Source organism: Danio aesculapii, chromosome 4, assembly GCF_903798145.1.
Source record: "Danio aesculapii chromosome 4, fDanAes4.1, whole genome shotgun sequence".
Classification (NCBI taxonomy): Eukaryota; Metazoa; Chordata; class Actinopteri; order Cypriniformes; family Danionidae; genus Danio; species Danio aesculapii.
In genome coordinates this window covers 33,176,271-33,203,530 of record NC_079438.1, presented here as the reverse complement: position 1 = coordinate 33,203,530, position 27,260 = coordinate 33,176,271, and the positions used below count along the sequence as shown (strand labels likewise).

Sequence of the window (27,260 nt, the reverse complement as noted above, 5' to 3'; positions counted from 1 at the left end):
AGCAGATCCGAAGGAGCAAAGCCAGAGGTTGCTTTGTAAGCAAACATCAGAGCTTTGAATTTGATACGAGCAGCAACTGGCAGCCAGTGCAAATGGGAGAGTAGCGGAGTGACATGTGCTCTTTTGGGTTCATCAAAGACCACTCGTGCTGCTGCGTTCTGAAGCAGCTGAAGAGGTTTGATAGAATTAGCTGGAAGCCCGGCTAGTAGAGAGTTGCAATAGTCCAGTTTGGAGAGAACAAGAGCTTGAACAATGAGTTGAGCTGTATGTTCAGATAGGAAGGGTCGGACCTTTCTGATGTTATAGAGTGCGAATCTGCAAGATCGAGCAGTTCTAGAAATGTGGTCAGAGAAGTTTAGTTGGTCATCAATCGTTACTCCAAGGCTTTTTACCATTTTGGATGCAGTGATGGTTGCTCCATCCATCTGGATTGAAAAGTTATGGTGAAGAGTCGGGTTGGCAGAAACTTCAAGCATTTCCGTTTTCGTGAGGTTAAGCTGAAGATGATATTCTTTCATCCAGTGTGAAATGTCTGACAGGCAGGCTGAAATGCGAGCTGGAACCGAGGGATCATCAGGGTGAAAAGAGAGGTATAGCTGGGTATCATCAGCATAGCTGTGGTAGGAAAATCCATGTTTCTGGATGACTGTTCCTAAAGATGCCGTGTAGATAGAGAAGAGAAGTGGCCCAAGAACAGAGCCCTGAGGTACCCCAGTGTTTAGATGCTGTAGGTTGGACACCTCTCCCCCTCCAAGACACCCTGAATGACCTGTCCGAGAGGTAAGAACTGAACCATTGAATAACAGTGCCTGCGACGCCCAGTGACTCAAGCGTAGATAGCAGGATCTGGTGGTTTATAGTGTCAAAAGCAGCTGATAAATCCAGCAAGATAAGGACAGATGATTTAGAGTCTGCTTTAGCCAGTCTGAGATCCTCCACGACCGAGAGCAGGGCAGTCTCAGTTGAGTGGCCTTTCTTAAAGCCAGATTGCTTGTTGTCCATGAGGTTGTTTTGAGTAAGAAAGTCCAGGACTTGATTGAACACTACTTTCTCCAAAATCTTGGCCATGAATGGAAGCAGGGATACCGGTCGGTAGTTTTCAAGTAGCGTTTGATCCAGGTTGGGTTTCTTTAGCAGTGGGGTTACCCTAGCCTGCTTAAATGAAGTAGGGAATAGACCAGAGTCAAGAGATGTGTTAATTATGTGAGTCAGTGTTGGTATGACTGCAGGAGAAATGGCTTGCAAGAGATGAGAGGGAATGGGATCAAGCGGACAGGTGGTTGCATGGCTTGATAGCACGAGATTGGACACCTCAGACTCAGAGAGCTGGGAAAAAGAGGTGAGTGTGTGTGGTGTTGGTGGTGTATCTTGTGTGTTTGTTGTAGGTGCAGCAAATTAACCCTTTATAGCAAAAAGTTTCTTGCTTTTATATGGAGTTCTGTGCAGTAAAGCAGCAGATTATTGTGGCACATTAATGTGGTCACTGGCACAAATCAACTACAAGCAGACTCCGTTAATTAATTGATTCAGACTCAATTAATCTATGAAATACCAACCCCATTTAATACTTTACCTCATTCTGCCCCTTAAACGTTGTCATAGAATAAAGTTTTTATAATATTTGTACTTCATGGTCTTTATGAATGTGTTCACTGACTTCAGTGAATCAGTTTGATATATTTTAATCATTTACATGTCATCTTGGTTTCAGTTTTTAATGAGCGGATTTTGACCTAGTGACCTCTAATAAGTCATTTCAACTATTATGGGCTGTTTTCTGATTCTCAAAGACAACCTATCATTTATGTTTAAAACAATTTTGTTCTGCCAATTTTGCAGAACAGTGACAAGCTTGTACCCCTTCACCGATAAATGAATGAGAAAGAATGCCCTTACTGTTTTAGTTTAACTCTCATTTATGACCACAGGAGTATTTAAATGCACTCTCTGAGTCTAATTTGACTTAATTTTTATGTAAATACGAACATATATTACAAGAAAAGTGTGTTTTGAGCAATGAGGGTGTCTATCGTTAGTCTACATCTCCTGATTTCAGACCGCTGACTGAATGTTTTCCCTCACGAGAATGGTATGAACCGTTATAGGGGTGGTGAAATGTATATTTATATTTTTCATTTTATTCATATTATTATTTAGGATTAGATAAAGATGAGTGCAAAATATTTTTCACTATTTAATGCTGAAACCTCCTCCCCACCCCAAACACATCTTGTATGGATCTCCTTCAAGGAGATCTAGCATTATTTCAAGAGGTCACAATTAGATAATGCTTTACGCTGTTAGCAGGTTTGGCATGCTGTCCTAGGAGAGCTTAGAGATAGATGAGCCCAAGGCTCCCGCCTGGTCAATGAGCATTAAGAGGGATACGAGATCAGGTAGTTCTCGAGAACTCTCCCGATTCATTTGGCTTATTCCTTGATTAATAAGGCGGCTCTATAGAAATAGACCGCCTACTGCACTAGTGCAAGCACTTAGAGAAGCTCAGAATTAAGTGGTTGTGACTGTTATTTTTATTTAATTCACTTGTGTCACATGTCTTTAGGCTGTGCGAGGAAAACAAAGTACCCGGGAAAACCTACGCAAACACGGGGAGAACATGCAAAATCCACACAGAAATGCCGACTTGGGGGGGGGGGGGGGGGTTAGGTTAGGCTGGATATTTATGTTAAATTTGGAATATTTGTGTTAAATTTGGAATATTTATGTTAATAAATAATCCGATTGGTTAGCTAATGATCAGTTATAGGGATAATATGATTTGCATTCAACAGAATGATTCTAATAATAATAATAATAATTTTGCTAGGTAGTGCAGGTTTAGTAGACCGATTTTGTGGCATCATGTTCAACTTTTCATTTACGATACATTTTTGGGACTTGTTTATATTAAAAATAAATACAGGATCACGACAGCATGAACGTGGATGCATGGGAGTAAGTGATGGTCTCCAAGATTAAACCAAAAAATTTACTTGTGCTCCAAACACTGTGCCCACCCATCTTATTTTAAGTTAATGTTGAAATTAAACAAATGAATAAAAGAATAATCCTATGGTTGTTACACTGTTTTTTGTGTGTGTGTTGTCAGTATGTTCATGTTTATATAGGGCTGTTGGTGTGTGTTGGCCATTGCATGTAATGTACATTTGTATATTTATAACCACCTCCGAGGACAGTCACTGGCATTGTTATTTTGAGAGTCATGGGCTGAAGTTTGTGAACCCCTTAGTTATACCATCTAGATGCAAAAGCATCAATAGTAGTGTTTTCTATCCACATACGTCTTTTTAAAGCAACACATTTGATAGACTGACTCTAAATATATATTTACATATAAAACTGGTGTTCACGTTCTATCAGTGTATAATACAGATGGGTTGTGACTGTATCTGTGTGAATGTTTGTCATTTTTCATGATCAGAATTTAATATTTGTGCAAACAGATAAGCATGTTTTTTAAGAATGGATATTTGAAGAGTTCAAATGCAAAATCTGCTAAAAACCGCCAAGAATAAGCTAATGACATTGAGTGAATGCTTTAGGCACGTAGTATATGTTCAACAAATAGTTTTTCTTGAAATCATCTGAATGGCAGCGTCAGTGTATTCAGAAATAACAGTTTGTTGGCAAAAGCTAAATGCCACTTGCCTTTGACAGCAAAAGCCGCTATGTCCCGAGAATAAACCAGAAGGCTCAAATCGAATCATATGTTTTCAATGTAGCAGCGTGCTGATACACTGGCTTTTATGAGGAGACTTAGATCGTCAATATAGATTTTAAAAGATGGAGTTTGATGAATTGGATGAGCCTGTCCGACTGTCACTGAACGGCAAGTGAAAACGTTCCTTACCTCAAAACTCTCTGCATTATAAGAAAAAGAAAACATACTGTACAATCGGAAGTGTAACATGCATCCATAATGTTTTTTTGCGCAGTGATGCTACTTTAAATAAGTCCGATTTACTATACAATAAAATTGCATCTTCGTTTTACGAAAGTTGTAGTTAAGATGCCCTTTTTTTTATCCCACATGGATGCTTTGAGGATAAACAAGAGACCAAAAAGAGATCAAGACCTTGAATATGGTGAGAATGAAATTAATGACAGCTTCTAAAAGTGTGTTAACACTACATTATTTGAATCTACCAAGCTTAGTTTAGAATGTTTGCAATGTTTACATCATTCTACTTACATTAAATCTAAATCCCAATTATCAGAAATGACAACAGATTGTTAGGATTTAATTAATGTCAAGATTTATTAATGTTATTGATTTTTGCACTTACTTGACAGATTTCATTCATTTTCCTTTAGTCTCTGGTTTACCAGAGGTTACCACAGTGGAATGAACCGTCACTTACTTGACAGACTTATGTATTTTTAGTTTTCGGTGGTTTGTGTAATGTGTTTTATGTCTGGTAAAGTCATTTCTATTTGCATCTTTAATGATTTGTCAACTAATAACAGTGTCTTGTCCCAATAGGTGTGGATTTAGAGGTTTTTGCAAAAAAAGCACAAATGGATTTAGCTGGTTTTGATGCAAAAGAAAATTTACCTTGTTAAAAACTAAAGAATTGTCTAAAGTGACATTTTTAAAAAAAAAAGTTATTTTATTTACTAGCTAATAACTTTTTTCATTATCTATAAAATGAAACTTCTGAACCTAAATTGAAAGTTTTTCATCTGAACTCTTCATTTTATTTTGATACCGTATAAGATATGATCTGTAAATCAGGTTTATTTTTAGCTGAATTCAGATTATTTTGGATATTCCAAAGACTCATTCACTAAAACACAATCACACAACCGAGTTGTGTCTGGACAACATGAAGGAATTAAGTTAACTTATTAGTTTTTACAAATTTAAGTAAAAAGGGGAGGTGCGGTGGCGCAGTGCGTTGTGCTGTTGCCTCACAGCAAGAAGGTCACTGGTTTGAGCCTTGGCTAAGTCAGTTGACATTTCCTTGTTTGCATGTTCTTCCCTTGTTAGAGTGGGTTTCCATTGGGTGCTCTGGTTTCCCCCACAAGTCCAAAGACATGTGGTAGGTGAATTGGGTAAGCTAAATTGTCCGTAGTGTATATGTGTGAATGAGAGTGTATGAATGTTTCCCAGTGACGGGTTGCAGCTGGAAAGGCATCCGCCAAGAAGCTAGTATCACTTCCTCAATCACACATAAGATCACATAGCATCTATACACTCGCACTACCCTTCTCAGTATACACTGATCCAACACAGGACTTTTAAATAAAGGATTGGACAACTGGTGAACTTTACTCTTAATTGTTCACATGACTCCTGAACTTAAAACTCAGTATAATGTCCAGGACATGTATAGAAGTATGATATAAAAGGAATTGCAGAGCTAGGAGGGAGAAGGGACTTTGATAAGGAAAGTGTTTCGGATCATGGTCACCAGCAGATGGCATTAATACGCTGATGATTACTGAATGCTAAAAATAGAAAGAAGAAAGCGTAAACTGGACTGCCAACTGCTGTTAAACATCAAAGAAGAAGAACTGGACCAGTGTTATTGTGAATTCAGTACCCGTTTCCCCCATTTCCCCCTCAAAACATATGCACTGTACGAAAGTATGGTAAGATTAATGAAACATACACACACTGTAAAAAAAATGCTGGGTTCAACACAACCAATTTGTGTTGGGACAACAAAGTAATGAAGTTAATTTATTAATTTTTTGATCATTTTAAATGGATTGAACTTAAAACAATTAGGCCCACAAAGAAATTTGTTGTTTCAGTTCATTTTAAATAAATAGATTGAACAAACAGCACACATTTATTTTAGTGTATGGTTATTTTGTTGTCTTTGCTCAAGCACAAATTTCATTTAACCATGTTCGTTTTATATTTTTAATGAAATACACATATTAATGTACGTAATATCCTGTTCAGTTGCTACAGAGTCAGATTTCCCTTCTAACTTTCTCCTGTTACATTACCATTACACAGTAAATATAATGTCTTCTTCATGGGGCATGGGCACAATTCCATCGTCCTTTTGTTGCAGATTTAAAACAATAGGGTGATGCTGGTTATGTTTTTAATGCCTTAATTATACTTTGCATAATTGGAGAATTTTTTTAATTAAACATGGTACTTATATCCCAGTATCATTTGGTCTTCGATGAACTGGCAAAAGTTCACTCACTTTGCTTTGGCTTATTCCCTGTTCTTCTTATTTCAGGGTTAACCACAGCAGAGTGAATGACCAGTTACTGGCAGAAGTTGTTACACATTTTAATCAAATGTTGAGACAATAATGATAATTAAACATACTGTAAAATCTTTCAGATTGCCTTTTTTGATATTATTTTCACAGTTGGCACCAAGAGCAAGCATAGAAGCATTGTCTGATTAACAAGCAACAACAGTGTCAGGATGAAGGAATCAAGACACCAACTCACACATTAATTAATACGCCCCTTTATAAATCATTTTACTCTATGTCCTGTATTGCTGTTGTATATTAACTCTTGGTCCTTTTATTTTATGATATTTTGTGGACCCTTAGTTCTGGAACAATGTGGCTTGATTTCTTTGTGTACTGTACAGTGTTTGCACTTAAAACAATTATTAAACTACTTAAAAAAAAATAAAAAATTACCATACCCTAGTATCACCGACATAAAATATTACTGTGGAAATTGTGCTCCCCTTTTTAAAACATGTTTTCAAGGTCATCAAAAAACAAACCCAAATAACATTATTTCAAACAAATTCCAGATTAAAAAAATATTTTTTAATAATTCTATTTCTTTTCCTTTTTTCGTGTAGTTCATTTTGGCTCTTAAACATAGTTGAGGAATTGACCCTTCGCTAAGCCCCACCCTCACGGTTACGCCTGTCAAGCTTTCATGCCTGGTACATCTACTACAATATGCGCCGGTGTCTGGGATATAATTAGGGATATAATATATTCACAACATAATACGCAACCGATTAGAAAACAATTTAATCAAAATCGAAGCTGAAGCCTAGCTGCCTTATACGCTGACCATTCAACAGTTCAGTTGAAGTCAAAAAGCCTGATAGACTAATTGTTGTACAATGAAACAGACAAAGAAACACGCATGGACAGTGCTTCTACATAATTTATTCATAGAAAGAACAGCCAGAAAGGGAAAATTGATGGATTTGTGCCAAATATTAGCATCATTGACTTATAACAATGTACAGTACCGTACAGTACCTATAACTGTCAGTATGTTTGTGTGCTTTTATACTGTTTCTATTTTAATTTGCAGTGAAGTGGGAAAAAAATGTATAAATTGAAATGCAAATCAAAGTATAAATAGCAGAAGTGAACAAATAGATTTTCCCTAACAGCAAATATTAATCCGACAACAAATATAAAAGCAGGCCCTAACCTGCTATAACAACGTCATCAATGATTAAATCTCTAAAAGATCGACGAAAACAATGGTGAATTGTAACTCTGACATGGACATGAGGGTTATAAATTACTGAAAAACAGCTGCGGGTGAAGTATATTGATCGCAAGTCCTCAGTGATATGTAATTTTCGTAGCTTGAAACAGGTGGAAATATGACTGGATAGTGCTACTTTTACAGCCGCTCACACAGCTTGATCCACGCTGGTATTTCTCCCCTTGGGTTTTAGGTTTTGTAAAGAGAAAAAAAATTCCACCACCCTGTCCAAACTTTTAAGATACCGCGTATCAGATTTGCACAATCCATATGCACAATGTTTTGACTTGTTTCCCTCGGCCGAAAGCTTGACAGATCTCCTGCGCATATATGAGGTTGCTAATCCACGATTGGTGTGTGGCAGTTTTCAGGTGTGGCTTAGCAAAGGGTCAATTATGTAAACAGTGGGTGTGATCTGTAAGCCTTCTTTGACGTGCGTGATGTGCGTGACGTAGCATTTTTTTCTCATTCTACAATGTCAGACCGGAGAACAACATCCAATACAACAAGCCACATACTGAATACACTGAAGAGTTGAGTAACAGAGCTTGTTTGATTTCTTGAAAAAGAGATTTTAAAGACTTGGAGAGGTTCACACACCAGATAAGAAGCCCACCTCGTCACGGCCAATTTTTTTTCTTTGAGTTCACATGCACCATTAGCACCATTCGTGTATATCCACGGCAAATAGAAAACAATGTAAAGATGTGACATGCTGTGGTGGTGGTTCTGCTTGAAAGAACATCAGGGCATATAATTTTTCATGTTGTTAATATTGAATATAATATATTATTCTACATTATTTAAATAGTTTTTATCTTTTATTTAGATGATTTAAAACAGGGATGTTTTTACAAATAAAGAGTTGGTGGGTTAACGACACAAGTGCTATGGCATTTTAGTTTAGTCAGCTTCTTGAGCTCAGAATTTAACAGATCACAAACTAATCAATCATTCTGCAAAGAATTACAAGTTTTCCTTGTTTACAACATTCCATTTTTACAAAGATACTGTCAATAAGTTGCCAGCATAAGTAGCCTTTATAGCTACTCCTTGCCCCTGCGAGCTCAATGCAGGAAAAGAAATAATTAATTCTCCAAACAGGACATGTATTTCCAAGTCTTGATCTTTCCTCGATATGTTGCTCCTTCGAGGGCCGGGCACGGCAGTACAAAAACCCTCCTCTTTGGACTTGCCCTGTCTTCACAGGTCTTCACCAAGGCATGGAGGATGCCCTCTCACCTCTTTGTATGGTGGGCATTCGCATCCTCAATTATCTTGATAACTGTCTGATTTTAGCTCAGGGACATGGTGCTTTTACATTTCAGTCAATTGTGGATTTTAGTCAATAAATAAAGAGCAAGCTCTCCCCCGAATAGAGCATATACATCCTTGGCATGGAGATGGACTCAGTCTCTATGATGGTGCATCTCACCATCAAAAGTTTTGGGTTATTGCTGACATGTCTGAGAAAATTCAACAGAAAAACAGTGATCCTGTTAAAACTAATTCAATCGCATCTCAAGCCAATTTCACGCTGCTGGGATTGCTGCATATGAGATCACTTCAGAGCTGTAGCTTCACAAGTCAGCCAGCACTTCTTTGTTTAAATCAGTCCCTCAGTCTTTCCTGGTTTTCTACAAGCTTTTCTATGCTTTCCATATACTTTCATTTTTCCTGGAACATTAAGTCACTAAACAGTGATAGCACATCTAATGCTGTGATCACACCAAAAGGAGAATTAAGTAACCAATTTGCGTCAGTAAGTTACTTTACAAAGTCAATGCCAATGCAAATAGAGGAAAATTATTGATGTGTAACATGAATAACAGAGTTTTTGAAAGGTGTCAACAGCTAAACATACCCTCGAAATGTCCCACACAGCTTGCAGTCTTTCACTCGCACTCATGCTTATACACAAACACGCAGGTATATCAATTAAAATAAATATCGAAACATTCATTCATTCGTTCATTCATTTTTTTTCAGCTTAGTCTTTTATATAGCAGCGGTCACCACAGCGAAATGAACCGTCAACTTTTTCAGAATGTGTTTTACACAAAGGATTAATTATGTGAACTTAATGTTGGTGGTCACTTGCAGTTTCATTTATGGCAATATATGCAAATCACATATATGATCAAGTTCATATTTGGAGTTCATATTATAAGTTCATATTTGAAAATGTGAAAATATTTCAAATTATTGCAAACAATATTTAATACAAACCTTTTCAACAATTACAAATGCACATATTTTTAAATAATAAATAAGTATAATTTTATCATCTTTCATAATTTTGTAATTTTATCAGATTTACGTAATAACGTACAACTAGGAGAAAACCCACTGATATGGTTTTAAAGCATGTTGAGTGTACAGCATAAAGAACTATTTAAATACATTCATTCATAAAATTCCTAAAACTTTAGGACCTGCATCACACATAGCAGATACAGATGTACACATATGTATATTTTCTACATGTCTATAAAGAAAGAAAACATATATTTTATAAACGCCTTGATTTAACTTAAGTATAAATTCACACAACCTCTCTCAATCATAGAGTATAGGATCATTCTCTGATCCAACTGTGTATATTTTTAATTTACAAAAACGTCCAATTCAATTGCAGTTAAGTTATTTTAGTAAGCTATATGGATATAAACTGAATATTAAACAATAGGCAATTATTATCATATTGCGTAATTAGGCTACACTGTCTGATATGTTGTCTAATATGTTATAGAGTTCACAAGTAAATTCACTACCGAAAAAGATCAATTGAGTGACGTTATTTCACTGTATATTTGGACGAATCAGAATATTGTATGTGAATCTGTATATTAGGACGATCAGTCTGCAAACTCCCCCCTGATCGTTTCAATGGTCAGCAGGAAGGGACAAGGGTAGGCGTACAGTATAAAACAGTTTCGGGTTTGAACCCTATATTTGCAGCATGTGTGCGCGAAGTGGAGTGCGATTTGGCCGGGGAGTCCCTACAACACCGGAACGACATCAATTTGGTACGTAACTAAGTTATGTTGTCATCTAATAATGTCCCTATTCATTGCAATCTATCGCTAAAGCATTTGTACAAGTTATCTTTGTGATGGTGGCAGGCTTGTTTTGCAGTTATTGTGATCTGTCCCCCAACAATAAACATGTTAAACTTTGATTTTAAAGGTTTTTTTTTTTTTTCGGAATATAAAGTATTTAGATGAAAACATGTATACCCTGGCTCCTCAAAGGGTTATAAAATACTTTTGCTGCTGTAAGGACATCTGTGCCAAAGGTAACGTTAATGTTTCATCAGCAGCAGTAGCCCTTGCTGAACTGCAGATCTTCATTCATTACTGCGGGTGACTTTATAGTGAACGACAGTAAAATTACCTAATTTTTTTGTACTTTAAGGACTTATTCCCTCAAGGTAACATTTCAATAATTTGGACTTATATGCTTGATACATTTCGCAGTTTTAAACACTCCTTCCAACTGGGATTTACAAAAAAAAAGTTGCGTGCTAAAATGTTCAAAGTGGTTTTGTTTTGTTTTATTCTACATTCCGCTTTGTTGTAAAGTTTTGGAGAAGTGAAGTAACACATTTATGTAACTTTTTTCTTTTCAGGAATAGTTTGATTTTCTGTAATGAGTTTATTATCACAGATAAAGCGCTGGTCTACTCTTATCGGACGTTTCATCATGTTAGCACCAGTCAGGTAACGTAGTTATTTCTTTTATGTTTCTTACAAAGAGTAATCAAAATAAAAAAAATTCTGTTACAGAATCATATATTGCCTTTTTGTTATTTAATTGTTTATTGGTTTATTTTTTTTATTAGTTACCAATATAGTTTGTGACTCCCAAAAAATGTGCCATTTTGATGGAAAGCTTGTGAATTTTGCCTTTCCTCTCCACCACAGTTATGAATAGACAGTAATGTGTTACAGATACTGAATAGTGTGTCAGCTTCAAAAAGGATGCAGAAGCACAATACTTTCATAAAAGTGGTCTTGCGTACATATGACTTCTAAAGCCATATCAAAGGTTCACACTGCAAGTCTTAGTGCTTTAATAAGATTTTTTTTCTCAGATCTGATTTTGCATAGCTGTTCACATTGTTTTTATAAATGTGGCCAATATCAGTGTGAACAGATAAAGTTCTTAAACTGACCCGCATTCGCAAAAGTACAATTACGGACAGCACAAAATGTCTAATTATGCACACAATGTGAATAGTATACCGTAAGCATGTTGTCAAATTATGCTTAATATGATTATTGCCCTTTTCACAGACAACCGTGGAAATGTAATGAAATGTAAAGGGTTTTCCCGTTACTACTATTGTGTATTTCGCCATTCGAAACCTAAGAAAAAGTCTCTTGCGCCAGTTTTGCCTTAAATTTTTTTTTTTTCAAAATGAACAACCAACTTTCTTTGGTAAAATAATTGCCCTGTGTGCCATTCCACTATGCTGCTGAGTAGATGATGTTTGCAGCACAGAATGACGCATGTTGCTCAAAGACTAAAAGTCACATTAAATCCTACATAACCGTTTACACTGCGGTCGCATTGCAAAACATCAGATCTGTGTCTGATTTAATTCTACATATGAAAGTGGCACAAATCAGAACTGAAAAGATCAGATTCCATGTGGTTTGGGCTGAACCTATCCAAAGTTAGTGAATGAAAAACAAACCAGAATTGTTTAAACAAATGCATTATTCAATGAAGATTTTGAAATCTACGTGTGTTGGCGAGCAGTGTTGGGGAAGTTACTTTGGAAATGTAATAGATTACAGATTACAAATTACTCTATTTAAAATGTAATGTTACACTTCTTTTCAATTACTTTATAAAAGTAAAGTAACTAATTACATCTGATTACTTTTTGATTACTTTTAAGTTTCTAATGGACATTTTCAACTGAATCATTTTCAAGCATTTATACCAAGCACCTTACACCTTTCAGTAGCTCTGTTTACTGTTGGAATCTCAAAATCTTTCATCACTTGAATTAAAATTATATTAATTTAATTTTAAAGTACAGGCGACGCAGTGGCGCAGAAGGTAGTGCTGTCGCCTCACAGCAAGAAGGTCGCTGGTTCGAGCCTTATCACAAAAAAGTGTTTACTGTTGTTACAAAATCTAAATGTTAGTTAGTTGTGGCATTTGCAATAAAAAAATACATCTAAGCTGTTTTTGCAATTTTCATTTTTAAATCGAAGTAACTTAAATCCAAGTTAATCATATCTTAGTGATCAATAGAACTGCCAATGAAACGTATGAGGCAGAATTGTTTATTTCAATTATTTACTGTAAATAATATGCTGTACCAAACAGAAATAAATTATAGTACATAACAGCAAAAACAAAAAATCTGATAAAACCAGGTGTTACACATTTAAAACACTATTGATCCGCGATCGTTAAATGAAGCTTGTGTGGACGCTACTGCGCTTCTTCACTAATAAAATAGCTTCGCTACTGTGAAAAGCTATTTGATTTATAAAGTAGCGACGCTACTGCCACGCTACTGAGAAATGTAGTTAAACTAGCTACACTGTTAATGTGATAAAATCGCTTTGGCCAGAGGAGTCTGTTGGTGCCCTGAAATTCACAAATTGATAACTTTGTGAGTCATAATTTATCATTGGAAATGAAAGGGTTTGTTTTTATTTCCATACACTCATGATAATGACAAAAACCATTTGCTTTTATAAAACAAAGAAAGGCTAGCTTACATACCTGCAGATGCCTCCTCTTGATTTTTAACGGCAAAGAGGATTAGACATGGTGTGCGCATGGCTGAAAATTTGATTTATCAGTAGGGGGGGGGGCTTCTTATAAGCAATTTTTTGAAAATATTTTGAAGAGGACACAAATAATACAGTCGAATTGTACTTATAAAGATATGTCCCCACACTTAAAAATGGTTTTATCATTCGTATTATAGCATGGAGGCTACGTCATTATGGTTGTTTTCAAAGTTTTTCTCAGGTTCAATGACAAAGCAAATGTTTTTACAAAACTATTTATTGCATTGTTTGTTGTGTTGTTTACAGTCAACAAATTGACTCCCAAAGCAGAATAAATGCAGGAAAAGACATTTCCATATTCATAATAACTAACTTGTTTACACTTGTTAAATTGACAGACCATATATTAAATCAGTGAGCCTGTGAGGTTCACCTGCTAAACAGCCACAACTCCGAGAACATTAAAAAATCACCCCCAAAAGAATTGTCTTTATCCCTTCAACAAAAGCACAACACCCTTACCTGACACTGTACATCTGATTGACCCTGCTCTGCCTATCCCTCAATAATTTCTTTCTCCTTTGCCTGTGATTGATAATGTGACATTAGTATTTTCATAAGCACTCATTCTCAAAGCCAAATTGCCTTAATATTTCAACTTTTGTATTTGGCGTTTAGGTGCACTGAAAAATGATCTTATGTCCATTTTTCTTTTCTCTGTCATTTTATCATTGAAGTAAAGTTGGTTTTATATTCGCACATTCAGTCTTTCTCATTAATAATATAATCTCAGAAAAGTATTGATAGGAAATTCTAAATAGTAAAATCATATTTGCAGCCAACAACCATCAAAGTACAGCACTGTTCACAGTCAATTAAATAGTGCTAATATTATATTGGTTTACCTAAAGGTTCTATAAGGACGTTGCAACTGATACAAAATGTAGCAGCCAGAGTTTTAATGAAACTGAAGAAACAAGAACATATCACACCAGCATTAATAGAATTACACTGGTTACCAGTGCACCAAAGGATACATTTTAAGATACTTTAATTAATTTATAAGGCACTACACAACATGACACCTTCTTACATTTCTCACTGCTTATCGAAATATAATCCAAACCGTTTGCTATGCTCTTCTAGCGCTCGACTTTTAGAATTTCACTCTGTAAATCTGATGCAATCTGGCGGCATTCTTTTAGTGACTATGCTCCAAAAATTTGGAATTGTCTCCCAAATGAAGGGAAAATATAAAGAATGTAATGCTATCATAAATATAATCACAACAATAAAAACAAGGAAATTTTTAATTTCAAATTAATTGAGTCACTTAAGAACAGTATAGAAATTGATTATACAAAAAATCCAGTGCAGTTAGTTTGGACGTAGCACAGTGCACATTTAGCAAATACACAGCTGAACAATATGCTAATTGTGGTCGGTAATGTTAAGTTAACATTATGCCAATTCGTCACAATTGAAACAATGCCTGGGAAACAGCTTTGGCATGTTAGTTGCAGTGCACTTTGCAACAAGCTAATGCAGGGGCGTAGCAACTGTGGGCGACGGGGGGATACGTCCCCCTCACTTTTAGAGACAGACCATTAGAAACAGGTGACTAATAATTATATTAATGTATAATTATTATTATACATTCACACACTTTGAAAATGTCCACTACTGCCCTGAGCTAATGTAAACAAGCATACGTTAACTACATGAGTGATTTTAACTGCTAATACAGCAGATTCGTGGACAATTACATCGGTAATTAGCATTTTTGCCGCAACTAATTTATGAATGAGTCTGCATTAACTACATTGAAGAGAATCGCTTTATTTAAGGTGGATTAAATACCTTACTTACTGAAGTTCAACATTAACTGAGCAGCAGCAGCACACCTGACTTTTGTGTGTGTGTGTGTGTGTGTGTGTGTGCGTGTGAGATAAGCTGGTAGGCAGTGGGCCAAACCACTGTGAGGAAGGGGAGAGGGAATGTTTCTAAACACATTTTAAATGATAAATGCTTTTTTAAATCTCCGTAGACAATTATTTTAGGTACACATATATTTTTCACAATAGAGAGTGCTGTGTTTTTTTATATATATATATTTTTTTTTGAGGTGGGGGGACAACCCTTGGATGGGAGGGGACAGGTCCCCCTGGGACTTACACCCGTGGGTGCGCCGCAAATCAAAAGCATCAGAATAGCACCGCTTAAATAAATGGCCTTAGCAGAAGGCATCGTGCAAATCAAAAACAGGCAAAGCAACAGATTAATATCATTCAACATATCCCAGATTTTTAAAGAAAATTTTTAGATGTAACCCCATTTGTAATCTTTAACATTTTCATAAGTAACTGTAATTTAAATTACACATTTTTTTACTGTTACTTTTATTTTGTAATTAAATTACGTAACGCTGTTACATGTAACAAGTTACTCCCTAACAATGCTGGCGTGCTCCTGAGATTTTCGATTTGTGAGTTGGAATTTTTTTTATTGAATTATTTGGTATGTAAACTGATGATTTAGTCACAAATCACTTGCTTTATGTTTCTGCATTTTAAATCAATTTTAATTTAAGGGTTCATTTAAGTTTTTTTTTTGTCTCAAACTTAGTTTTGAGATATATTATTAAACATATCTGCCACTGATAGAAACCAAAGTGTGAATGGAAGCTTATTTCTAACAGTGGTGTGTATAATAGGGAAAACAAGACATACACGTTGCTGTAACTCAATTATTTGTCTCTAGAACTGTGAGCACTGAGAGTAGGAGATGTCCTCTGTTAACTGTTCAGCCATGTCGAGGACTGGTGGATGAAAAGTTTCAGGTTGTCATAAAGAATTTACTGCCAAATCAAGAGGTAACGCTAGACTCTCTACATCAGTCTGAAGATAAAGACTTCTGGGAGGCTTTTGGACACTATATCAGTGATGAACAAGGAACAGTAACAGGTGTGTACAACAATCTGATGCATGACTCTTTAAAAATTTCCCATGGTAAACATACTCCATACCAACATAAACTACCAAGAGTGTGGAAAGTTGCAATGGAAAAACTCTGTTCTGTACAACACTTTACACCTTTCTCTTTCAAATACTTATCCACTTATGACTCTCAGTCTCAGATTGTTTCTATTCATTGCTTGTATAAAAATGGCTCATTCTGTACAGTTGCTACACAATTTGTTTTGACAAACTAGAGATAATATTAAATTAAATTTAGCTGAATGTTCCACCCCTATCAGATCTATTAAATTTAAGAATTAAACATAAATAACCTAAAACACTGGTCCAGAATCCATGTATGACCTTATGACTACATGTATCCTGCTGAAACAGTGGCAAAAGATGAAAGTTTGGGAGGCACGTATGAAGGCAAAGAGCAGATGGGTTTGCTGTGGAGCCTGAGGCCTGTACCAGGAAGTCGACCAGCACTCAGGTAACCTACTGTAGAATGATGGTGTATTCAGTCGTCAGCCTGTTTTACAAAAGTTTAAATATCCTTTTTCGCAAATAAATTCAAAATGTGAGGCAAAAGTCATGTTTATTCCTACACCTTCTTCTATTTTCCTGCCCTATTTTATTTAAGGTTGCGCAAGACAAATGTACTCACACCGATAGTGATTAACATTTCAGTCTACAATGGGCATCTATCTCAAGGATTCAATCAGACCTCATCGCTGGCCACAACTGTCACAGAGCGCTGGTACATGGCACCGGGTGTACAGAGAGTGAACATAAGGGAGAAAGGAGTTCTAGGAACTTTATTTCTTCCGCCAGGTAAAATTCATGCATGTATAAATTTAAATATGCCTCTTCTAAGATGTAAGATTTATTTATTTGTTTCCTTGGTAATAGTCACGAAAGGCCAAACTGTCCGAGTGAAAAGTAGGTTGGGTTATGTACTAAAACCTAGACTTATTTTTTAATTTACTAACTAACTTAAATGACAGCTGTCAACTGAAATAAGGGGTGTGGGAAGTTCATTTTTTTTATTTGAAGGAATCAACAGGATTGATTCAACATAGCAAGTTATTGCATGATGGTGAAAAGAGTACTAAAAAAACCCGACTTAAATAAAAGTACCAATACTTGCATAAAAATGTAATGCGAGTAAAAGTATCTTTTGTAAATATTACTCAAAGTATGAGTTAAACAAAGCCATTTTAAAAGTACTTAAGAGTAGTAAGTAGTGAGTATTACGCTATAAAAAGCTGATGCATTTACATGTAATTTGTCGATGTGTGTAAACGTAACATTCTGCAGTGCATTTAGTTATTGCCCAGTAGGTACACAATGTCATAAGACATTAATATTAGGTTAGATTTAGGTGGTGAGGTCAGGTGACTAAAATTCAATGTCTAGCCAGTGTCTAAGGACAGCAGTATTTTGAATCACCAATAACAACGTCAAATGACGTTGATATTTGGTTGTGTTGGAAAGTGACCAAAATCAAACTTCAAGCCAACATCATCATATTGATGTCAAAAACTGACATTTATTTGTCAGATATGGCAACCAAAATTCTACGTCTGATAGATGTCCTATTGGTAACATCCACACAACTTCAAGCTGTAACATCATTAGACGGTAAATTTAGTTGATTTTAGGTTGGACGTTTGGACATTGACGTTGAGTTCTGACGTCAAACCGATTTTCATTTCCAAACAAAACGCAGCGTCCCCATGACGTTGAGGTACAACGTCAATCTAACGTCATGTTGATCTTGTGCCTGCAGGATGTTAAAGGCCAGTTCGGTCATGATCCAGTAAACATTCGTCATCTTCTCATCAGTGACATGCAGGAATCACAGTATTGATTTTTCTAATCCCATTAGCCAAGAAAAAAATAAAGTAGTGATGTAACAATGTGGTGATGAGACGACAAAAGGTAGGATTCAAGTGCAATTTTAATGATACGGTCTTCGTGAAGGCTTACAAAGTATCAAATAAACAGAACAAACAAACGAAACTCAAAGAAGACTCAGGCTCTGAAACATCAACATAGCAAAACATCCACATGACATACTCCGTGTGTGCGTGTGTGATTAATGGAAATGGAATCCGGTGTGGGCAACGCAGTGGCGCAGTAGGTAGTGCTGTTGCCTCACAGCAAGAAGGTCGCTGGTTCGAGCCTCGGCTGAGTCACTTGGCGTTTCTGTGTGGAGTTTGCATGTTCTCCTTGCGTTCGTGTGGGTTTCCTCCACGTGATCCAGTTTCCCCCACAGTCCAAAGACATGTGGTACAGGTGAATTAGGTAAGCTAAATTGTCTGTAGTATATGAGTGTGATGTATGAGTATGGATGTTTCCCAGAGATGGGTTGCAGCTGGAAGGGCATCCGCTGCGTAAAACATGTGCTGGATAAGTTGGCGGTTCACTCCACTGTGGCTACACCGGATTAATAAAAGGACTAAGCTGAAAAGAAAATGATTCTGTGTGCAAAGCGGAATTGGAGTTCCTCACAGGGCAGTAGTTCGCCAGCAATCTTTCCCAACATAGATCGATGGCAATCATGACAAGTGACTGCAGGTTCAAGGAAAGTAGTGGAGTAAAAGTACCAATACAGCACTAAAAATGTACTCAAGGGAAAGTTAAAGTAAACATTTTTAAAACTACTTAGTAAAAAAACAATTCCTGAGAAAAACTACTAAATTACAGTAGTTTTTTTTTTTATTTGCATTTCTTTGTTTACAGATTATTTCACCATTTTCAATTTTGAAGCTGATTTGCAGTATACAAAGTATTGTCAATTAAACAAGAAATTACTACTTAACACCAGTAATTGGGAGGATGTGAAAGTGTCTCTAATTTTGATTAGTGTTGCTTTCAAATGTCTAATTTAAGTTTTTTTATACTGTGCTTCAGAATGTCAGAATTTTTTAACTCCTGTTAGTACATTCTGCTTTTTTTTAGAATGTTGTAGGTTCTTCTCCTCCACTCCGTCAAAATAGGGAAGGATCTGCATGTGTGTCCATTACATCACAACTTTAATTTAATTAAATGGTTTTTATATAATCTGCTGTGTGTCTTTTTTAGGCCCTGGGCCATATCCAGGTGTGCTGGACCTATGGGGAGGAGGTGGTGGATTGATTGAATATCGTTCTGCTCTGCTTGCATCTCATGGTTTTGCATGCATGGCACTTGAATATCTCGCTCCAGCAAAGCTGAAAATGACTGATGTTGATGGTACTTATTTTGAGGTAAATTTAAAATGTTGACATCCTTGGATTCCTGCTTTAGCGCTGATCCTGCTTTCTTGGATCATCTTTTGTAATTTCATTTCATAACCTCTGCATTTTGTGTGTGTTTCCCACTTTCCCAGATATTTCTTTTTACTTTTTATTTGTGTGTATGTGTGTGTTCCTGTAGAAAGCATACCAGATCTTGCAAAATCATCCGTTAGTACAGAAGGACAAGATGGCGATACTTGGGTTGTGTTTTGGAAGTGCCATCACATTCAGTATGACTGCCTACTCAAGAGTCATCAAGGTTTACTTGCCTACATATACGCTATATATGTACAGTATTTTGAATGTAGCTTTTTATTGTTGATTGTTATTTTACTTTTTTTAAACATGTACTTTTGCTTGTAGCCCCAGTGCTGTGTGTGTATCAGTGGAAGTCATGTGGTTCCTGTTGATAAATGTCTCTTTGAAGTCTTTGAGGACATAAAAAAGTAAGTGAATGCTAAACATTTATTTACAATCTGACTGAGCTTCACTTCGTATTTTCTTGAATTGTGAAAGAAGTTGCAAATGTCAGCCTTACAAATCTTGCACAAGTCAGTGCACACAACATTGTTGTTGGCTACTTTCCCACTAAGAATGGGCAACAAAACTGTATCTGTCATCTGCAAGTTTCTGAGATCAGAACTCTAACAGCGAATCACTGGTGACTGGCTTGGAGCTGTCCAAAAAAAATCAAACAAGATGGTGATTGCTCAGCAGCAGTGGAGCTAGAAAAAGGAGCGTGAACTCATAGCGTATTATTCTAGTTAGTTGGGCTGTGTCAACAAAAAACAGGGTTTTTTAAAAGCATTCTTGATAAAACAGAAATTTAGCCGAAGGAAAGTAAATGAGACTGAGTAAAGTCCCCCATTATTACTTTTATGAATATTACCAGTGTTTAACGTAGCTGTTTATGAATGTCGAAAGTTTTAAAGATTTAAGTTTTAACATCATATTTATAACAAGCATTTATTGTGTAGGGAAAACAATTATTCTTATGCACTTTATTTACTTGTGGACAAAGGTCTTTGCATTGTCACTTTGATCAGATGATTTTTGTGGTTTCACTGCCAATATTACCCTTACTTGGTGTATGCCAGAATTTTGTGATCTACACCATTCTTGCTCAAAGAAAGCCATATGGCTTAAATATATGCTGTATATTTAAAAATGCACTTTCTGTGTTGTAGTTCCCCTGGCTTGTTCTAATGGGCTATATGCACAGCTAGTGTTTTTCAGCCAATGATGAACTTCCGGTGAAAGCTTTTTTATTTTCAGTTTCTTTTACAGCATCGATGTTGTAATGTAATTCAAATATATTTAGTTACATAGACTTAAGCATTCATGTTCAAGCATTAAAAGAGATTTAAACGCAGGCACCATCATTGGCAGCAGGCTAGCACAAATTCCATTGGTAATACTGGGGTAAAATTAATTTCCATATTTTAAAAACATGGCATGGAAAAATATAATTTAATGCAGTGCTTCTTGTTTGGTCTGATACCCACTTTATAACGTATCTCAGCCAGGCAGTGAAGATTACTGTTTTTTTGTTTTTTTTTAAGAAATCGGATCTTAAACGCGGCGATTTAGTATGGGATAACAATTAACCGGAAGCCCAAAGGTTGGCAGACGGAATTTAAAAGTCTGTGTGCATATACCCCATTATCGGTAAAACAATACACGTCCTGCAGAATCTAGTAAATTTTTTAGCACCGTACTGTCATAAAAGGGTCCCAAAAAGTTATTTAAAGTCAAATTCACCCCAAAGAACACCGATGTTACAAAATGTGTACAGGGCATCGAAAAAATAATATCATCCTAAATTTATGTTTACCAAGTTAAATTAGGAAAAGTCATTCAATCTGAAGCAAAAAAACACTGTTAATTATACATGCACATCCGTTAAACATTGAATGGGGTCAAATTGACCCCAAGGATAATAGAAGGGTTAATATAATCATATTTAGTATTCTGAGTATTTGAATGAACTTCTTCAGCATATTTATTTGTCATTGTGTGTACAGATTTTTTTAACAAGTAAATTTAACAGATTGAAGCATCTAATAAACTACTGAAACAAGAGATGGCACATCTTATGATTTCTGTAATGGTATTAGATGTTTCCGACCTGTGTATTGTTCTTTCATAAAGTGAATAAATCCTCTCATCTCAGGCACTTGAATGACTGGTCCTAATGATAAACAGCAACACACAATTTTAATGCTCATTGCAGGTTTAAGGATAAAGTACAAGTGAATGAGGACAACCACTTAGTACACAGAAACACGATCTTGCCAATTCCCTCAGACCCAACTCTGAAAGTAGACGTAAGTCTGACTTCAATATGTTTTTCTTTTCGTTTTTTGTTTGTTTGTTTGTTTGTTTGTTTTTTATTATCAATTCTGTTTTCAGGTTGGGAGAATAAAGTGTCCTCTTTTGTTGGTGAATGGTACTGATGATCAGAATTGGGCTACCGTCGAATCTGCTGAAGATGTGAGTCATTTGTATGCTTGTATGAATGTTTTTATGTGTGTATGTTAATTTATTTATTTCAGTAAAATACCCTGACTTTCACTGAATGAAAAGCTGAATTTCCATAACCTATAATGAATAGAAAAACAAGCAGCTGTTGTGTTGAGCAGTCCCAGTTTTTTTGTTTTTGCGAATGCTAAATTTTGTGCAATATTTAGAGGACCTTGCGATTTTTTTTTTGATGCAGATTTCCCGTGAATTTTGGCCACACTGTAAAAAATTCCATTAACTAACAGTTTTCTGTATTTTGTGATTCGTCAAATGCCGAAACGCTCAATCGTGCGCAACATTCGCTCAAATCGCATCATTTGCGCCGCCTCATTCATGCGAAAAACACCGCAGGATGTCTTTGTATTGACTTTACATGTAACTCACTCACGCATAACACTTCATCTATGTCTGGTGTGAACGCACCATAATGGCGGTTCCATTGGCCCATTGGCAAGTAGGCAAGGCAAGAAGTTGTCAGTTAATGTGTTTGCGGAATTGGATTACTGTGCTGAAATTACATGTCGGCTACTATGGCAATGTATCCCTTCACACTTTCATTTTGACAGACATTTTGAACCATGTATGCCTGTGTGTTTATGCATGGAACATTTCTTCCACCTCATTAAAACAGGCGTGCTCAGTCGTAACTATAACACGCCCCAGAGCAGTGGCATTTTAGCGTTGCCACTTGCCAGCAGCACTGGGCGCAGATTTGGCGCTGTAGTAAAAACTACATAGATATTTACATTAGATGCCGCCTATGCTTTTGTCTATTGGAAGGAATGTGTCAATAGAGCCGCCATTTTAGTACAGGGGACCGCTCCTTTGAATTAAATGTGAGACCAAGGTGAAGTGGACGACTGGCTCTCCAGAGCCAGCTATATACACATATATCTATGATCAGGAGTTTTACCAGTGATCAGTATGTAATGATCAGTAATTTTTTTTAATCACGAAAATTATAATTTTACATCACTTTTCTACATTGATGGATAAGTGACCGCACAGGCATTGCTGACAAAGAGCATTTGTTTGTATGCATGGAAATGTATTATCCTCCTTTCCTGTTAAATTTTATTTAATCCAAGTCCTGAAACACACTCACTTCTCATTTTAATGGAGGGAGCGATTCATTTGTGAATGAATTCTGTTATGAATGACTTATTTACTTAGCAGACAAAAATACCAGTTTCTGGTACTGCAGCATCTTGTTGTCATATTTTATTTACATTGTTTTCTGATTTTATTCAACAAAACTAGCATAATCCTAGTATTTAGTGCAAGGTGATGTTACTTTGCCTTATGATCAGTGCAGTGACTGTGTCATCAACAATAACATTACTTTTTTAGCACAAAAGTTCATAACATACAAAAACGTAAAAAACGAAATCTTACCTATGAAAAGTTATGCCTTTATGCTTTGTTTTCTTTGTATGCCCGTTACTGCACCCATACACAACGTTAAAGTCATCTCCACATTGGCTATGGTTTTGACTAGTGCGGTTGAATGACATTTGTCCTGGGAGCACTGTACAAATGGGGCGGCACTATTGATGCATGCTCAGGATCCGTATGCGATATCTAGTGTATATATCTATGGTAAAAACGTACCATTAGGCTAGGGTGTGCGGCTTACTTCCCAGGCATATGTTACACATTTAACTACAATATGCTTTTAGCATTCATTAACATATAGTTGTCAAAAATATATTATATACAGTAATACACTTTTTGCTATAAATTACTATTGTATTTTAGTTTAATTATTGGTGCCTTTGAATCAAAAGCAGTCACATGGAAGCTTTGGGCGTCACTGATCACGTATCATGTATCGTGTTTTTTTTTTATCCGTGCTTTGAAGCCTCGGTGCACAAGGTCACATCAGTAGGAAATACTGTAAAACTTTCCTCTCTCCTCGCTCAAAGATCACTTGAAAAAGAAATATTTTTAAAAGATTATAAATTTCACAGGAGGGCTAATAATTTTGACCTAAACCTGTAGCTCAATAATGGTTAACCTTTATAGAATTATACAGTGAAGATTATTTACAGTTTGCAGTATTACATTTGATTATATTGTTCAGTTTAGTTAAAGGAAAATTACTGTTAGATTCATGAAAAACCTAAAAAGCACTGTTTAGTTTAATGTGTATGTTATTATAATAGTATGTTTGCTATATTTTATTCATTTTGTATTGTATTTTACTTTGAGTTTTTTTTATTGATTTTATTTTTATTTGACAGTTCAAACTTTTTTACTGAGCATATCATATATACTGTATCGAAACAGTGACCGGAAAACCAAACCAAACACGAGAAATCTGTATTGTTATACCCCCAAGTAAACACATGTTCGGCGAACATGCATGACTGTTATGATCACATCTTTTTAAAGCGCTGTGTACATGAGCATCTTGCTCACAGTTCACCTGGCTAGTCGATTGGTGCGTCTCTAATGAGGAGCAAGTTAAATTTAAATTGATGAAAAAAAAAATTTCTGATATTCCATGACTTGGACAAAAAATGTAAAAATTTCCTTGACTTTCAATGACTGGAATAGACCTTTTGAAATTCCATATTCCAAAAAATTACATGACCGTGGGAACCCTGTTGTTTGTTTGGGTTTTTTTTGTCCAAATTGAAAATGTTGTTCAATTTATGGTTAAACTTCAAAAAGATTTGTGTAAGCTCATGTAAAGCAGTAATAACAATAGACAATAGAACTTTTTTTGTTTGAAAAAAATCTTTTATGTAATATATTTTGTTCTTAATTAGATAAAATCAACTTAACCAAAAAAATATAAATGTGTATGTACCTTGGTGGATTTGTTTTGATAAATTTTTGTTGAAGGGAGGACATCAACATGACATCAGATTGACATTGTACTCCAACATCGTGTGAAGTTGCATTTTGTTTGGAAATAAAAATCGGAACCTCAGAACCCAAAGTCAGGCCAACGTCAATGTCCAACCTAAAATCAGCTAAATATCAACATCTAATGATATTACAGCTTGACGTTGTATGGACATTACCAATATGACATCTATCAGACGTTGTAACCATTAACTTCTACTGTATTTGTTTTGTATTTGTTTTAGTATGTTCTACTATGCATGTCACTGGTTACAGGTTTCCACCATTCTTCCAATGTTATTCATCAGATATTCTGATGAATGTTGGTACCCAAAAAAGTTCTGTTTACTACCGACATTAAGTAACAGTTGACTGTATAGTGTTCACACATTTGAAATGAATTAGAGCCTTGATATGATTTATTTACACACAGATGGAGATGATGATGAATAAAGCAGGAAATCGACACCTGCTGACTGTCTTGACATACCCTGACGCTGGTCATCTGATTGAACCTCCATACACACCTCACTTCAGAGCAACTAACTTCCTCCTGCATAAAATGAAGGAGAAAGGCAAGCATACATAATCCATTATTGGGTTCTGTTTGCAGTATTCATATACACTTTTTTCCTCACATGACAGCTACGTTTAATTTATGAGCTGCAATTATAAATTAGGGAACTTCCATTCAAATGAACATAATATAGCCGTTATAATATTCAATATCCTATATGGCTTTATATACATGATAATGAGGTAGCCAAAATGGAATAGTTTTTGTGTTTTAACAGTTTTTATTATACACAACAACATTTTCAGGATAATCTGCATTTGCAAATATCAAATATCTGCAAAATGGCAAAAAACGCTGTATTGCAAGATGACAATGGCAAATGCTGGCTTGGCATACGCAAGTAAACAGTGTATGTAGGGAAGTGACAACATGTCTGCAACAGCTAAGGGCACTGGTATGTATTTAGAATTTGCCATTTATATATGAAGAGTCTCCGATGTGGGATGTAATATTGGTGAAGTAAATCCACATGTTGCACTAGCATGAAACTCATACAGGTTTGAAACATATGGAGGGAGAGTGAATAATGTCAACTATAATTTTTTAGTGATGCGTCTCTTTAAATCTCAAATGTGCATGTATCTGTTTGAATGTACATCTGAATGTTGTTTCTGCAGTTGTCATGCTATGGGGTGGACAAACTAAACCACATGCATATGCTCAAGAGGACTCATGGGAGAAGATTTTAGCATTTTTTCAAGAACACCTCTACAGTTCAAACGTTAATGCCAAATTGTAATTCCTTCATTTGAAACTGTGATTTATGACCAACTTCATTTCAAAATGCTGTTAAATGCAATGATTTTGCTGCCAGTACTTGATGTTACATTTTACTTTGTTATCTGTACTGCATAAAAGAGGATCTTAAGTGCATTTTTAAGTAATACTTTTGTAGAGGAAACATGCCATAATGCATTATTAATTATTGTAATAATTATATATAGAAATGAATCATTACAGGGTTATGGTAACACTGCCAAATAAATGTATTATGTTCTGTTTGCGGAGAAAGACACTTAAGATGATTTTGACACACCACATTTTCTTCTTTTGTAATCACAATCTACCTCTGCTTACAATTATAAATAATAATTTGAGATCATTTCATTTTCAAATTTAGTTGGACTTGTTTGATTAAAAAAAAAAAAAAAATGTCTGTTTTCTAAAATGAGTATTATGATTATGAGAATCAGTGTTTTAAACAGGAAAAATATGTATGCAATCCAGAGGATTTGAAATAATTTGGAAGTTTTTGTAACGGATCAGACAACACACCAGGGGTGCGGGAATAATAAGGACCATTAATTAGGCACAGTCAAACAAAGGCAGGTGGCCAAATGCTGGGCTCCGGCTTGTGCGCAGCACTGGTATGGCTTACGAAGACTCGGGTGAGCACAGAGGGAGCCCGCAGAGCTGGTTGGTGAGAAGGCTGAGCAGGCTGAGCTGGTGAGCACTGGACAAAGCAGAGTGCAGGTAAGGGCTGAGAACATACACTATTGCACAAAAGACAGGACTTACTTTGACAGGACAAATTACAAAAAGCTGAGTGTAAGTGGACGCTCCAGAGACACCATTACGTACTATTAGAAGGTATAACAATCTGACACTGAAACAGAGAACACAGGTATAAATAGAGATGCTAATTTGCTACGAGTGAAGGCAGGTGTTAAGGCAATGATTGTGAATAGAAAGGATCTACAGCTGAGAGACGAAAACAATACTGAGAGTGAGGGAATTAATGAGATTAGACCTGACTCATGACTTATTTTGCTATAAAAATTATGTTTTATTTGTATTAATAGTGAATCGCTGAATGAGTGACTGTCATGGTATT

The 27,260-nt window shown here is 35.9% G+C and overlaps 1 protein-coding gene across 1 annotated transcript; it reads left to right on the top strand.

The window, feature by feature from the left end:
* The first annotated feature begins 4,051 nt into the window (after positions 1-4,051).
* On the top strand, positions 4,052-26,479 carry LOC130223514 (peroxisomal succinyl-coenzyme A thioesterase-like). The gene is made up of 13 exons (XM_056456356.1): positions 4,052-4,106; positions 8,680-8,781; positions 10,324-10,499; positions 15,946-16,195; positions 16,583-16,682; positions 16,833-17,023; positions 19,280-19,443; positions 19,613-19,732; positions 19,837-19,919; positions 21,707-21,800; positions 21,886-21,966; positions 25,283-25,424; positions 26,044-26,479. The coding sequence occupies exons 1-13, from the start codon at positions 4,052-4,054 to the stop codon at positions 26,163-26,165; spliced, it is 1,680 nt and encodes a 559-aa protein (XP_056312331.1). The 3' UTR covers positions 26,166-26,479.
* Positions 26,480-27,260: the final 781 nt, after the last annotated feature.

Coding starts and splice junctions, on each gene's coding strand:
- LOC130223514 (XM_056456356.1), top strand. CDS start 4,052: ATGGATGCTTTGAGGATAAACAAGAGACCAAAAAGAGATCAAGACCTT. Junction 19,444..19,612: donor TTGATGGTACTTATTTTGAG/GTAAATTTAAAA, acceptor GTGTTCCTGTAG/AAAGCATACCAGATCTTGCA. Junction 25,425..26,043: donor GCATAAAATGAAGGAGAAAG/GCAAGCATACAT, acceptor TTGTTTCTGCAG/TTGTCATGCTATGGGGTGGA.